Source organism: Symphalangus syndactylus, chromosome 22 (genome assembly GCF_028878055.3).
Source record: "Symphalangus syndactylus isolate Jambi chromosome 22, NHGRI_mSymSyn1-v2.1_pri, whole genome shotgun sequence".
NCBI classification, from domain to species: domain Eukaryota; kingdom Metazoa; phylum Chordata; class Mammalia; order Primates; family Hylobatidae; genus Symphalangus; species Symphalangus syndactylus.
In genome coordinates this window covers 35,407,357-35,422,315 of record NC_072444.2, presented here as the reverse complement: position 1 = coordinate 35,422,315, position 14,959 = coordinate 35,407,357, and the positions used below count along the sequence as shown (strand labels likewise).

Here is a 14,959-nt window from a genome sequence, read left to right as displayed (position 1 = left end):
CCCCAGGCCCCCATCAGGCCCCTTGCAGCCTGTTGGAGTCTGACTCGAGTGCTACCCGGCTCCGGGATGCCCCTCGGGGAGGGCGGGGACACAGACACTCCCCGGAGACAGAGCAGAGCGAGGCACGGGAGCCCAGGAGCAGGCGGTGGGCGCAAGCGGTTTATTCAAAGCGAGGGGTGGGTGGGGCGGTAAGACCCGCCAGCAAGGGGCTGGGGCAGGAGGCGGGGCCAAGCTCACACAGGGAGAGGGGCAAGAATCAATTCTGTTCTTCAGGGTCACAGGCAGCAGGCAAGACAGTTGGGGGGCCGGGTCCAGCGCCCACTGTGCCCTCAGGGAGCCTCCCCAGGGCAGCATTGCATAGTGACCAGCCGACTGGCCTTAGCCTGACCTGCGCCAAGTTGGGGAGGCCCCGCCTCCCTACTGGGCGCCTTTGGGGAAGGGGTGCGTGAAGGCATTGGCAGGCCCTGCAATATGAGCCAAGGGACCCCTGGACCCAAGGGGGAGGCTGGTCAGCGGCAGGGCTGGGGCTCAGGCGTCCTCAAGAGTCCACAGAGAAAAGACGCAAGACAAAGTCAGACAAGGCCTATAGCAAACCCACTCGGTCCACTACAAAGAACATGAGATGCGGGCTGCAAAGTGGCAAAGTGGCTTTATGCGCAGGCTCTGGGCCGAGTACCGGGAGAAGGTGCCTCCGGAAGAGGCCAGGACGCGGCTGGGGCTGTCTGGCACGGGGACCTTCGTGGCCAGCCACGTGGCCTTGGGACGCCCGCGTCCAGCCAGGGCTGAGGACCCAGGCCAGAGCCCCTCCCGCCCAGCACCCGCGACGCCAGCCTGGATGCTGGGGTCACTAAGTGAGGTACTCGTTGGTTCCCTGGATGGGCCACCCTTTCTGCCCTGGGAGGAGGCTCTGGGGTGTGCAGGAGGGACCCAGCTAACAGGTCAGTGTTCTGGGCAGAAGTGGGGCACAAAGTAACACAGGCCCTGAGGACAGAGGGATACAGGTGACACGGGCCTTGAGAGTGGCTTGTGACATGAGCAACCCAGGCCCCTGAAAAGGGGTGACCTGAAGACAGAGGTTCCCCAGGTGGGGCAAGGGGCACCCGACGATGCAGCATCCCCCCAGGGAAACGTGAGGCTTCAAGAGACTCAGTGCGGGGCCCTCGCTCTCCTCCTGGGCGAGCGGGGCCGCGGCACCCCGGCACTGGGGCTGCTGGGCATCGACCCGCGGGTCACAGGCAGGGCCGCAGCCGGGTGGGCGCCAGGAACTTCGGAGCATGCGGGGCATCGGGCCGGGCGGGGTGGCAGCTGCCCGGCCTGCCCGGCCCTAGCTCTCTTCCAGGTGGAGGCTGATGAACTCCTGGATGCACCTGCGGAACTGGAGCTCCGTGGGGCTGCTGCCCGCCAGGGCGCCAGGGGGACCCGGGGCAGCCTCGGCCTCGCGCATCTCCTCCGCCATGCGCGCCAGACGGAGCCTACGGGGAGGCACAGCGTGAGACACCCCTGCCCTGGAGGCCCCGCCCCTGCCCTGGAGACCCCGCCCCTGCCGTGGAGGCCCCGCCCCTGCCGTGGAGGCCCCGCCCAGCCCCGAGGGCCTAGCCGCGCTCACAGTGTCACGATGTCAGCGTTGGCCGCCTGCACTGCGATGGCCAACGGGTCCCGCTGCTCTTGGTCCAGGGCGTGCTGGTCCGCGCCCCGCTTCAGGAACAGGCAAACCTGGCTGAGGGGCGAGGGCGGAGGAGCGCGTCGGGGCCCTTCGGGGCTTGGTCAGGAAGGGCGGGGCGAGTGTGGTCGCGGGGCGTGGCTGGGCCGGGGTAGGCGTGGTCGGGGAGCGGGGCGGGGTGTGGGTTGCGCGCCTCACCCGGTGCGGCCCAGCAGCGTGGCGTGGTGCAGGGGCGCCCGGCCGTGGCTGTCTCTTTGGTTCACGTCCGCTCCGTTTTGCAGCAGGAATTCACATACGATCAAGGAGCCCTGGGGAGCCGGGGCAACTCAGACGGAGCCGCGGTACCGGCCCCTCTCAGCGCCTCTGCACTCTGACCCCGGCCTTGGGCGCCCCCAGCTGGGACCGAACTTGGTCCCGACAGCGGACAGGCGGCCCTTGCGTGGGGACCACAGAAGATGCAAACGCGAGTGTGCACCTGTGTCCTGCGCGCAGCCCCCGTGGCTCGCTCACCCCTAGCACAGCCTGCACCAGCGGCGTCTTGCCCTCATCCTCCGCGTCTGCCCAGTTGACCTCGGCCCCGTGGGCCAGCGCCGCCGCCAGCGCAGGAAGGTCGCGGGCACGCGCTGCGCGGTGCGCCAAGAGCCCCGGGTGCAGCTCGCGCACGTCCGCCAGGCCCCAGGCCTCGGCCTCAGCGTCCCCGTCTGCCTCACCGCTGGACTCCTCCGACTCCGCACCCTCTGTGGGGAGAGGGCCGTCAGGGAAAGCGACCCCCGGGGCTGCCCAGGGACTGGGCAGGGGCTTCGGGCGAGGGCAAGGCGCCACCCACCCTCCTCAGTGACGCTGTCCACCACAGAACCCGAGCCGAAAACCAGGACGTCTGAGCTGCCATCCGAGCTGCCCCCAAGGCCACTGTCGCTACTCAGACCTGCAGGTCCGCAGGGAAGGGGGTCCTGAGGGTGGGAGGCCCAGACTCTGTCCAGAGCCCTGGGGCAAGGCTGGAACCCCACCCACCCTCCAGGGCCACCACTAGGGACAGGACCAGCTCCCACCCAGGGCCAGGGGGAGCCAGCCGCAGGCTAGGAGCAAAGGAGAGAAAACCAAATAACAGCTCAAAGGTGCCAGGGGTAGCCCCCTAAAGCCCAGGCCCACTGGGAAGCCCTTCCCTCCCACTCGCCACCTTACCCAGCATCCCCCGCAGTGGGCCCCCCAGCCCCGTCTGTGGCTGGCCCAGGCTGAAACGTCTCCACCCCACGGGCAGCATGGCCCCAGAAGGGCCCCAGGCCGAGGGCCGGCTGGCAGCGCCCTCTGCTGCCCCACCCCAGGCCACCCGCTGTGTGCACACACCCGGGTGCACACAGCCCACACACACATTTGCACAGCTCACCCCTGACAGTCAGGGCCTTGGCCTCCAGCTCTGTGGCCAGGAGGCCCCCGCCCCTCCAGATGCTGCTCCATTCCCTGGCAAGGGCCATCCACACTCAGGCACCCTCCAGGCCAGCCTCCTTGGCCCTGCCCTGCCACCTGGCTGAGACCACCCCACACTTACTGCGAGGGCCAGCCCCCGCGGCCCCTGCGTCGAAGTAGGAGAAGAGCGAGTCCAGCTCGTCGGGGCAGAAGAGGGAGTCTCGGCGGAACTTACGGTCCAGGGTGCCCACTGCAGGGGCAGTGCGTGTTCAGAGTGGGGAACAGGCCCGGGGTGGGGCGGGGAACCCCAGGTCACGCTGGGAGTCTGCGGAGCCTGAGGTGTCCCCCGAGCCCTGCCACCAGCCCCTTGACGGAGTCCATCCCCGACCAAGGCAAGCCCCTCCCAGCCCTGCCGGGGCATGGCCTCCCACCTGAGGACAGCGCGGCCACACAGGGCAGAACGGGCTCAAGCCGGGCCTTGCGGCGGGCAGTGGGGGCGCGGGGAGAGCTGTGGGGCCGGGGGCACTTCTGCGCCCTCCAGCGTCTTGGGGCCTCCAGGGCTGGTGCCATGGGCGCCTTCCGCAGAAATTTCTTTTCCACGTATTTGTCCTTGATCCAGGCCTCCTTGTCCTGCCTGGACCAGGGGTGAACATGAGGCTGCGCCCCCAGGCTGGGGGTCCCTGACTGATCCAGACTGTACCCCACCTCACCGGGAGCTGCTGGCTGTGGGTTTCCTGCTGCCTGGACCCTCACACCGGGCCTCATAGATCTGATTTACAGTGCTGTTTCCAAGCTCACACATCAGCTAGCGGGAGACAGGGCGAGCAGACATCAGTGCAAACCTGCAGACCCCAGCTCCCGCCCCCACAAAGGGGGTCCCATGGCCTCCAGGAGTCCCACACGCACCTTTAGCAGCTCTGGCTCCCACGAGTCCAGTGTCAGGGACCGGACCTTGGAGCAGTGGACACCCAGGCTCCTGGAGGGGAGAGGTCGGGGTGAGTCCGGGTGAGGCAAGGCCCCCAGCTCCAGCCCAACCCCCATCCCCGGCCCAGCCCTCAGGGGCCCACCTGTGGATGCCCGAGCACTCGATGCAGAGCAGCACGCCCAGGTTGATGCTGGCCCAGCGGGGGTCTGGCTGGCCGCAGTCGCCGCACTGGCTGTTGCCGGCCACACTCTGCACACGCTGCAACACACTCTCGCCCTTCACGCCACGCTCCCGAGGGTCGGTGGCAGAGTCGATGCTGCTCGTCGACGGGGATGCTGTGCGGTCCAGCCTCTGGGGGATGGGATAGAGCTGCTTGGTCCCGCAGAGGCTCCAGCATGGATTCCCCAGCAGGTCCCCTCCTCCCCAGCCAGAAGTGTCAGTGCAGGCCAGGGCCCCTCGAGCACACACCTGCACAAGCAGGTATACGTGCACACCCTCATGTGGGCAGATGCTACCTGCACACACATGCACATCCACACTGCACAGGCCAGCATGCCAGTGCACACGCAGCACACGCCCAGCTTGCAGGAGCTACACACAGGCGTGTGCACGGGCGTGGGGCGGGGCCATCCCAGGTGGCACGTAGGTGTGTGCACGGGCGTGGGGCAGGGGCACCAAGGGCCACACCTCACTATAGCAGCTGTCGGGGCTCTCGCGGTAGGCGGAGGCGATGCTGGCCTGCACAGCCTGGACCCAGGCCTGCCGCAGCTTCTCGGAGTCGGCCTGCAGCATGCAGCTCCTGCAGGCAGTGGAGAGGCGGGCGTCAGCTCCGGTGGGCAGGCACGCCCCCCGCCCCACCCTGGGCTGGGCCTCCTCACTTGGTGGGTGACAGCACCTCGAAGCAGAACCTCCGCTCGATGTCCTCACACGGCTTCACAGAGCACAGGCGGAGGTCGTCCACCACCACGGTGAGGGCATCCTGTGGGCGGCACCACTGTGGCCCCTGCCCTCAGCCGCCACCCGGCCCCGACCTTCCATTTCCTGCTTCACCTTGGAGACCCGGAGGCCGACTGCCTGAGCCCCAAGCCCGGTGTCCAGCTCTCTGCTCCCTGACTGTTGGGGCTCCGGCGTCCACTCGTGCCCCAGCCCTGTGCCAACCCCAACTGACCAGTCTGCCCCGTGGCCCAGGTGGGGCGTCCAGGCATCAGGGCCCCAGCCCCAGCCCCAGGGCACACCTTGAGCTTCTTCTGGTAGACCAGCTGGCTGTTCTGAATGGAGAACCAGCGCCTAGGTGGGTGGGGGGATGCGGGGATTCAGGCAGCCCATCCCAGGGCCGCTGTGACCCCTGCCCCCGCCTAAGGAAGGCCCCTCACCGGTTCCATGTCTTGAAAGCGTTGCTGGCCCTCTTGAAGAGGTAGCCCTCCATCACCACCCCACTGGGCGCGTCCACGTCAAACTCCACTTTGGACTCATCATAGGAGAAGTCCTGGGGGGATGGAACCTGCCCCTGATCACCCGCCCCAGGGCCCTGCTACCCTCTATGCTTTCCCGGAGCACAGGCTGGGGTGAGGTCCTTGTTTGAGGCTGCCACACTGCCCATGGGCCACACGCTCAGACGAGAGACCCTCTGTTCACCACAGCCACTTCTTGACCTGAGCAAGGCCCCCAGCCCTGCAACCCGTGGGGCAGACCCCTCACGTTCACAGCTGGGGGCCCCAGAGTGCCAGCCCCGCCCCAGCCCTGCAGGGACAAGCAGGCTACGATCAGGAAGGAAGCTGCCCCCCCACCCTCTGCATCCTGAGTGCCCCATTCATGTGGCCAGCTGGGCGGACAGAGCCCCATTCAGGAGGCCTGGGAGTCACTGAGGGCCCTGTGTGTCCCGCCGTCTGGCAGGCCAGGGCAGCAGAGGGGAGTGGCGGCCACCTGCTCCCCAGGCCACATGGGATGGGAAGGGACAGCTGCCATCACTCCCACAGAGGATGTGTGGGTCTGGCCGGAGCCAGCCCCTCTCACAGCCTCAGTAGCAGCAAGAGCCCTGAGACTGGTGGGAGGTGTCCTTGGTGCTGAAGTGCCCTCGGGGTAGAGGAGGGAAATGCACTGCCCCACCTGGTCTCCCCCGACCCACGACCCGCCCAGGGCCCGTGCTCACTTACCTGCAGCAGCGTCTGAAGGGCCGGAGCAGGAGGGGGTAGGGGGAGAGAGCCAGTGAGTGACGGCTGCCCCCAACTCCTAGTGACTGGCGGACCCGTCCCCAACTCCTGGGGGGCTCTCCCCTATCCCAAAACAGCCACTCCTGCCTGTAGCCAACCTCTGCCCTGGGTGGTGGCCGGGGCTGTTGTCCCACAGGCAAGCAAAGGCCCCGCAAGGAGCCAGTGACTGAGGCCACAGAGGTGACCACGGCCTCAAAAGGAGATCCCAGCAGCGGCCCCACCCACACGTGCCCCTCCACTGCACACATCAAAGGGAACAGCCTTGGTCCCCTAGAGAGGGTGTGGGCAGGGCAGGTGGGGGACAGGCAGGAGGAAGGGGCGGGGAGGATGTGCTGGGCATGGGGTGAGGACGCAGGGGCCTCCCAGGCGCCCAGTGTGCAGGGAGCCGGCTGCGCGGCCTCACCCGCTGCTGGATGGCGGCGTGCTTTCGCTCCATCTCACGCTTTTCCACTGCAGAGTCGATCACCAGCTGGTCCAGCTGTTGGGGGTGGCATTAGGGAAGGCCACAGAGGCCTGGCCCAGCCCCACCCCTCCCAAAGGCTCACCTCGGCCGCCAGCTTCTTCATGTACGGGTCCAGCTGGTGCAGGAGGCTGTAGCCCTGCTGGAAGAAGCTGGACTGTGCGTGCATGAAGGACAGCATCTGCAGGGGCAGCACAGGTGAGGCCCGAGCACACCCGGTCCAGCCCCCGCCATGCAGCCTGTGCTCAGGGGCAGCCCCCACGCACTCACAGAGTCCAGGATCTCAAACTTCTTCTTGGCCTGCAGGACATTGATCTGCCAGAGGGGGAGCCCACAGGTGAGCCCTGGAGGCTGAGGCAGCCCCAAGCCCTGCACCTGCCATAGAGTCCACCTGAGCTGCTTGTGGTTCCCTGAGACCCCCAGGTCGTCTTCAGCTCCCAGCACTGGGCCAGCCTCGTCCTCCCATGGTCCTGGAGTGCTTCCCCATGTCTGGAGGTCCCACCCATGGGCAAAGCAAGAATCGTCACTCCTGCTCAAAATCCCTCCAGTTCTGTACAAGGCCTTTGAGGCCTCCATTTGCTACAGCTGGTCCCCGCCCCCCACCCCATTTCCGGGGCTGACCTGGAGCACATAGTCCAGTGCCAGGTGGCGGAAGCACTTCCTGGTGAGGGTGAGGGCCCCCGTGGCTTCCTCCACCTCGTGGGGCCGGTGCCTTGGGGCCTGGGCGTTCCTCACCAGGGACAGCTCCAGGTCTTCCCGCACCTTGTCAAACTGTTTCTTTGTCTCCTTGAACTTCCGCACATCCCTGGAGGCCAAGTGCCAGGTGGGGTGAGAGGTCAGGGAGAGCACCTGCTGAATCCTGGAGTCTCCCACATCGTTGTTTGTGCGTTTTTTGTTTTTTGAGACGGAGTTTTGCCTTCGTCACCCAGGCTGGAGTGCAATGGTGCTGTCTCGGCTCATCACAACTGCTGCCTCGAGAGTTCAAGTGATTCTCCTGCCTCAGCTTCCCTAGCAGCTGGGATTACAGGCATGTGCCACCAGGCCTGACTAATTTTGTATTTTTAGTAGAGATGGGGTTTCTCCAGGTTGGTCAGGCTGGTCTCGAACTCCTGACCTCAGGTGATCCACCCGCCTCGGTCTCCCAAAGTGCTGGGATCACAGGCATGAGCCACTGCGCCTGGCCTGGTTTTGTTTGTTTGAGACAGGGTCTCTCTCTGTTGCCCAGGCTGGAGGCTGGAGTGCAGTGGCACAGTCATGGCTCACTGCAGCCTCCACCTCCCAGGCTCAAACAATTCTCCCACCTTGGCCTCCCAAGTAGCTGAGGCTACAGGTGCGTGCCACCATATAAGGCTTATTTTTGGTTCTTGGGATTTTTTTTTTTTTTTTTAAATGGAATCTCTCTCTGTCACCCAGGCTGGAGTGCAGTAGCACCATCATGGCTCACTGCTGCCTCCACTTCCTGGGCTCAGCTGATCCTCCCACCTCATCCTCTTGAGTAGCTGGGACCACAGGCAGGTGCCACCATGCCTCTCTAATACATATATATATATATATATATATATATATATATATATAACTTTTTTTTTTTTTTTGTAGAGATGGAGGTCTCATTACGTTGCCCAGGCTGGTCTCAAACTCCTGGCATCCTCTGGCCTTGTCCTCCCAAACACTGGGATTACAGGTGTGAGCCACCATGCCCAGCCCCACACCCCTCCACTCCAGGCCCTTCCTTTGCTCCTGGGCACAGCCTCCTTCCTCACCAGCCTATCCCAGGTCTGCCCGAACCCCTGCTGACCCCTCCCATCTGCTCCAGGCCTCCCAGCCCCTCCCCACCTCACTCTCAGGATCTGTCCAGCCCAGACCCCAGCCATGCCCCGGACTCCAGACCCGCAAACCCAACGTGGACTGGACCTCTCCACTGCGGGGGCTGGACACCCCACCCACACATGCAGGGTGTGGAACCCCCGCACTCCACCCGGCTGTCTGCCTCCGAGCCTTCTGCCTTGTGGAGCCGCTGCACGGCCTGGAGGCCTGGGGCCAAGGTGCCCCTGCTCTGCCCCAGACCCCCTTCCCCTCCAAGGGAGGGAGCGTGGCCTCAGTGTTCTTCCCCCAGCCCTGGGAGCCACTCACTCTTTGACAAAGTTCTGGAGCTGCTGCCGCACAGACCTCTGGGCCTGGTCAAACAGGATCTGGGGGCAGAGGCGGGCAGAGATCCTTGGGGTCTGTCCCGAAAGAGCCCCCGATGGAAGGCCCCATCCTCACCAGCAGAGGGCACTGCCCCCAGGCCCAGACACAGGGGTGGGTCCCACCCTGCAGGGCTGGCCTCAAGGGAGTCAAGGGAGCAGCCCCCAGGCCTGAGTTGGCACCCAGAGGCGGCGGCTGTCACCCCTGCCTCTCTGTCCCACCTGGCCCTTGATGAGTGCAGAGGCCAGGCTGCCTCGGATGGTCCCCTCATCAGGCGGGCACCGAGGGCACAGCCTGAGCCTGAGCCCCACTGCCTCCTGGCCCTGGACGGCCACCCTGGGATGCCCATCCCTGCAGCAGGGAGCACTCGGCCAGAGCCGGGAGCACCCAGGGGCTGGGCCTGGGGAACTGGAGCCTGGGCTCTGAATCAGAACCCAAAGTAGAGAAGGACCGGGCACAACCAGGAGCAAAGGGACGGCTGAGCCGTCCTGCCTTGTCTACTTCAAGACCTCCCCTGTTCAGTCTGCGGCTCAGGTTCCCAGGCTGCAGCCCCACATCTCATGGGTGCCTGTCCTATGTGTCCATCCACGTCAGTGCCAGGGCCCCCCGGGGCCACCCAGACCCAAATAGCAGCCAGGCCAGCCTGGGACAATAGCCCTGCCCAGTTGGGGGAACCCTGAATAAACCACCTCTCCCCCCAAGATCTAGTGTGGCCCTTGCCTGGGACACGGCAGAGCCCCCAGGGCTGTCCCCCAACCCCCCACTGACTTGAAGATGTGGGATGCCCCCCCCGCAGACTAGAGGAGCAGAAACGTGCCCCCCCCACACCATGCCGGCCTTCAGGTGAGCCAGCATAGCTCGGTTCCAGGCTGCGGGCGGCCCACAGGTGGCAGGGAGGCCGGGCTCACCATGTGGTAGTTCACCACCTCCTGTAGGCTGTCAGCGAACCTCTGCAGACATTCCTGGAGGAGCAGATGGGGACCTGTGCTGAGACGGCAAATCTGGGCCCAGGTCACCCAGCCACGCCCTCTGAGCCCCCGGGCGGTGCAGACACCCGCCTGCTCCTGGCCTGGACGCCCTCAAGGGGCTGCCTCCCTCGGCCTCTCCCCCAACCCCACCTTGAGGTCAGAGGTCAGTTGGCCCCTCACCGAGATGACGGTGTCGCCCTGGCACTGCTGGGACAGGTCGCGGACGCCGCTCACGAACAGCCTGCTGGTGCTGACGTAGGCCTTACCGGCTTCCACCATGCCACTGCACAGCTTCACCAGCTGTGGGCCGGCGGGGCGTGGTGAGCATGGTGGGCACTGGCACCTGCACTCGCCACCACACACGGCCACTCAGGGACGGGAAGAGCTCCCAGGGTAGGTTCCACTCAGGGCGTTGGCACCCAGGATTCAGTGCTCTGGTGCAGCTTCCTCGCGCCTGGGCCTGCCTGGGGCTTGGAGGCCGGTCTGGGAGGGGAGGGTGGGGCCGCCATGGCCTCGCTCGGCGGGGAGGGACCAGGAGCCAGGCAGGGGACCCAGGGCCAGCAGGACCAGCCTACGTGGGGCTCATGGACGCAGCTCCCCACTCCCAGTTCCACGGCCTGTTGCCCCCTCCCCTTTCTCAGCGCCAGCCCCAGCCACACCAAGGCTCGGCCCACACAGCAGCTGTCCCTGTGTCACCAGCCCAGCAGCTGTCCCCATGTCACCAGCCCAGCAGAGGGGATGGGCAGCCACTGTGGGTTGGGGACTCACCACGGCCCAGCCCCTCCCAGATGGGACGAGACTCAGGGCCAGCCACATGTGTGCATGTGACATGTACACCCTGGAACACACATGCTAAGACACAGGGGCCAGGACCTGGAGCACCACACTCGTGCTCTGCATATGGGGGGTGTAAGTGGCTTAGTAAGGCCCAGAGGGCGTGGCCGGCCATGTGGCCATCCCAAGCCTGGCCGGGCACAGGGCGCTCCAGGCCCGTCCTTCACCTTGTCCAGTTTGGCCTCAATCTCCACCACGTCCGTCTCCACCTCGTCAATGGTCGCCCTAAAGCAAGAATGGGGCTGGCTGGGGTCACCTGCAGCCTCGGCTCCCTCGGGGCTTCGCCTCCCCTTGCACCTCCCTACGGGGGCAGGACTGGGACCAGGTTCAGTGCACTTCCCCCCGTGCCCCCCAACCCCAGGCAGGGAGAGGCAGAATCGGCTGTGACGCCGGCTCCTGTGCCCTTGGGGAAGAAGATTGGACCAGCCTCTCCCAGGACAGCCAGCCGCTGGGAGTCCCTCAGGGACGGTGCCCACCAAGGGCTGAGCCAGCCTCACCTGCCTCTCCTCTAGGAGTTCAGTCGACCCTGGACCCATCTGGAGCCCCTCAACCCTGCGGCGCCTCCCCTCACCCCTCTGCACTACTGCAGCCCACCCAGGTCTGGCGCCCATGCACTGTGGGACAGGGTGGGGGCAGTAGGGCGGCTGCTCTCGTCCTGGCAGCACCAGGAGGACCCAGACCAGCTGGGGAGAGAGGCCTCCGGCTCCCCCAGCCTCACAGCTGCAAGAGGCACGGTCCGCTGGAAAGACGGGTAGGCCGTCCTCCTCAGAGCCCACTCCCACCAGGACAGCCTGACAGTGGGGCTGCCTGGGGAGAGAAGAGTTAAGGCATGACATCACCAGAGAAGCCTCAGCGGGAGAATCCCCGGAAGACAGGAGGCAGATGGATCGGGCACGTGACCATCCCCTCCGGGAGCAGGAAACAGGGAAACAGGGCCAGGATCCCGGCAGCCCCGCACTCCGCACAATTGGCTCATTGGCTGTCCAGGCCATCTGGCCTCCTGGGGATTGGGCACCACAGGGCCCGGGCTGGGGCCAGGACTCCAGGGACAGGTCTAGGGCAGGGGTCCAGGAGCAGAGGCCATCGGGGCCTACAGTCCCTCATACCTTGCTACCCTGAGGGGTGTCACAGGCCTCGGGGGAGGGGCCTGCGGTTTACATGGGGCACGTCAATTAGGAGCTGGAGCCGCAGGCACCAGGCTGCCCCAGCCAGGGGCCTTGAAGGGTCCCAGCCACCCCAGCAGGGCGCTAGGTCCTCTCTGAGCAGCCCTCACCTGTTCCCAAGAGGCTAAGAGGACCCTGAATCCCAAAGCAGGGGGCGATGGAGGGAATCTCGCTGTGGTGTCCGATGACCGCCAGCACCCAGCCCGCAGCCCCTGGACCCTGACCTCTACCTCAGCTGGAGGATCCCAGAACAGAGAAGGGACCATCCTCCCAGAAGGCAGCAGAGAGTGCCACGCCCCAGGAGTTGCAGCCACCCCTAAGCAGGGCTGGATGCAGAGACAGCTGTACCCAGAGCTGCTGCCCTCGGGTCTGGGGCGCCCGTGTCCCTGGAGAACCAGCAACGGGGGGTGGCTGCACCCAGGAGCTCACGGACATGCTCATGGGGACAGGGTGGGCCCTGGCAGAGGCCCCGAGAACCGCTCCCACTGCTGGGCACCCCTCAGCTCTCCCCTCCTCAGTCCCAGGGACCTAGGCCTCCTCTGCTGTGCTCAGCCCAGGAGTTCCTCAGCAGCTTAGAGGATGGGGAGGAGGGTGAGGCTGCCCCCCAACCAAAGCCGTGACTCAGCGTCTGAAGCCCCACCCAGGGGAGGGGCACGCTGAACAGAGGCCAGGCGGTTCCCCTCCATAGGCTCCCCTGGCCCCCGGCCCACTGCACCCGGGCTGCCACTAGGCCCTCTTCAGACCAGGAGGGTGCGGGCAGAGTCCCCCTCTCCAGGGCTGGGGCAACCAGGCTCCTCATTACAGACCACATCTTCCCGCCCACCCTGCCTGGTCCCCCAGCCTGGCGGTAGGCCAGGAAACTCAAGTTACACTCTGAGGGCCCGCCCCCAGGACAGCCTCGGGGAGCCCCTCGAACCCCAGTTAAATCACAGCCTAACCCCAAAACCCACTGGGCCAGGCCATTCTCACCTCCCCACTCCAGTCCATGCCCAACGGGGCGAGGCACTTTCCCAGGGCAGCTGCTCTACGGCACCTACTGCAGCCCCACAGCCCCCAGAACTGGCTCCTGTAACCAGCTCCCATGAGAGCGGGTTACCAGAGAGAAGGCCCAGAGGTGAGTGGGTTCCAGCACCCCCACCCAACTGGGCGAGGGCAGTACAGGGCCGTCTGCGTGGAGGAGGGGATCCATTAGGCTTCTGAGGGAGGGGCCAGGGCGAAGGTTGGTGCTTCAGCCAGGGCCCAGCCCCCAGCAGGGGGGCCATGCCCATGCCTCCCCACAGCCCGGGTCCTCAATGCAGGATCCTAGGGTGCCCAAGTTATTCAACCCCTTTTCCCAGGTCAGCAACGGAAGATGGGAGAGCAGAGGATGGCCCCAGTTCCTCTGCCCAGGGCCGGGGGCCACTCTCCTGGCTGGCCCTGAGCCTCCCACTCCAAGGCTCCTGGTGAGGGCTCCAGGGATGCCAAGGCTCCCCGTGCCCCCACACACAGGCTGACTTGCCAGCAGATCCCAAGAGACCCAGCGCGCGTGCACACGCACATACATGATCAAGCACACATGTGCAAACATGTTCATGCACAAACATGCCTGCACACACTGGTACCACACATACATGTGTGTCCAAGGAGAGACTGCACAGGCACGCATCAGCATGTGTACCCAGTGGTGGAACACGCATGCACAAGCTGATGTGTCTGTTGGTGACATGGCTAACAGTATGTGAACCCACACAGAGAGGTGGCGTGTGCACACGCTTGTGCATACTCATCAGCAGGCTACATGCAGAAGCAAGCACAGCCCCGTGGCACAGCTCATCCATACGTCCTGTGCAAGGCCTGGTGTCCCGAGGGAGGCACACAGAGGGGCAGAGTTCACAAGAGCGCACCCCGCAAGAGCACGTGCAGAGGAGGGGGCCTCACGCAGGTGCGCACTTGGGGATGCAGAGAGATTTCTTTGCCTCCATTGTTGTTTGCCAAATGTCCACCAAGCAAGGCCGATGCACACTTGTGCACACGTCTGTGAACATGTGGTTCACGCAGGTGTGCACGCCTGCACGCCAGGAATGATGGAAAATACGCAGACTCGGTGTGCACACAACCCCTACCCCCTACCTGACCTTCCCCGCCGCTCTTCTCGGCCGCCACCCCTCCAAGCCCCTGGGTCATTCAACCACTTCGCGCTTCCAAGCACCCTACCCCAGGCCTTAAACGCGGCTCCAGCTGCCTGTCCCCCACGCGCTGCTCTGGACACAGGATGGAGGCAGAGACCAGGGGCCGACGCCCCCACGGACCCAGACGACCCTGGACAGAGCTGGACTGCAGGGCCTGGGAGGGACTCAGCCCAGTGGAGGTGCAGACACAGAGCGGGGGCGGACGGTCCAGAGGTGCCCACGGCTGCCCACGCGCACGCCCTCCGCCCGGGGCGGCCGCCCAGGGCGGGAGCGTCTTTTGTTCCAGCCCCCCGGGGCATGACGGGGCGGGGCCGCCGCTTTGTCCGAGACCGGTCCTCCAGCCCCTCCCCGGCGGCCGCGGCCCGGCCCGGCGCTGACCTCCCCACCCCGCCGCCGGGCACAAAGGCTGCAGCGACGCCCCCGGCCTGCGCCCACCCCGGCGGCCCCGGGCGGCGCACCTGAAGCGCGGGGAGTCCTTGACGCACTCCTCGAACTCCACGGTCATGGCTGCGGCGGCCGCGGCGCTCACTGGCACGAGGACCGCGGCGCCGAGCGGCAGCCGCGCCGGCCCGGACCGCTCGTCCCGCCCGCGCCGCCTCGGCGCCCGCCCGCCCCGGAATGAGGCCGCCGCGCCGCGCCCCGCCCCGCCTGTCACCGCCGGGGAGCGTCGCCAAAGTCAGCCGCCCGCGCGCGCCGCCCGCTGTCACTGCCGGGGAGCGTCGCCAAAGTCCGCTGCCCGCGCGCGCCGCCCGCTGTCACCGCCGGGGAGCGTCGCCAAACGCCCCTCGCAGCGTCCAGGAACCACCCCGGTCCGGAAGTGAGGCGGTGCCTGCCATGGCCGACTTCGGGGACAGTCGGTGGAAACGTGGGGCGCAGGGAGGGCGCGGGCTCCGCCCGCTCCAGCCATCGCGGCCGTTGCGTAACTCAGGGCGTTTGCAAAAACCACGTCTGGAAGGACTTGGCCGCAACGCGGCCAACGGGCG

General features: G+C 66.2%; 1 protein-coding gene across 7 annotated transcripts; it reads right to left on the bottom strand.

Annotated features, from left to right (window-relative positions):
* Positions 1 to 145: 145 nt before the first annotated feature.
* ACAP3 (ArfGAP with coiled-coil, ankyrin repeat and PH domains 3) lies at positions 146 to 14,597 on the bottom strand. Of its 7 annotated transcripts, XM_055260893.2 has the most exons (24): positions 14,435 to 14,597; positions 10,813 to 10,870; positions 9,992 to 10,111; positions 9,752 to 9,805; positions 8,790 to 8,848; positions 7,281 to 7,464; positions 6,930 to 6,974; positions 6,745 to 6,840; positions 6,603 to 6,677; positions 6,143 to 6,154; positions 5,363 to 5,475; positions 5,225 to 5,276; positions 4,868 to 4,968; positions 4,677 to 4,788; positions 4,132 to 4,340; positions 3,971 to 4,040; positions 3,775 to 3,869; positions 3,496 to 3,698; positions 3,207 to 3,314; positions 2,487 to 2,585; positions 2,171 to 2,397; positions 1,859 to 1,968; positions 1,607 to 1,717; positions 146 to 1,472 (listed from the first exon to the last, which is right to left on the bottom strand). In XM_055260893.2, exons 1-24 carry the CDS (start codon positions 14,479 to 14,481, stop codon positions 1,325 to 1,327), a joined length of 2,508 nt encoding a protein of 835 aa, XP_055116868.1. In that variant the 5' UTR covers positions 14,482 to 14,597; the 3' UTR covers positions 146 to 1,324. The 7 variants fall into 7 exon arrangements, 5 of the variants coding, with proteins under 5 accessions (XP_055116868.1, XP_063487266.1, XP_055116865.1 ...); XM_063631196.1 differs by lacking the exon at positions 6,143 to 6,154 and having other exon boundaries at positions 14,435 to 14,578; XM_055260890.2 differs by lacking the exon at positions 14,435 to 14,597 and having other exon boundaries at positions 10,813 to 13,987.
* Between the last annotated feature and the right edge of the window lie 362 nt (positions 14,598 to 14,959).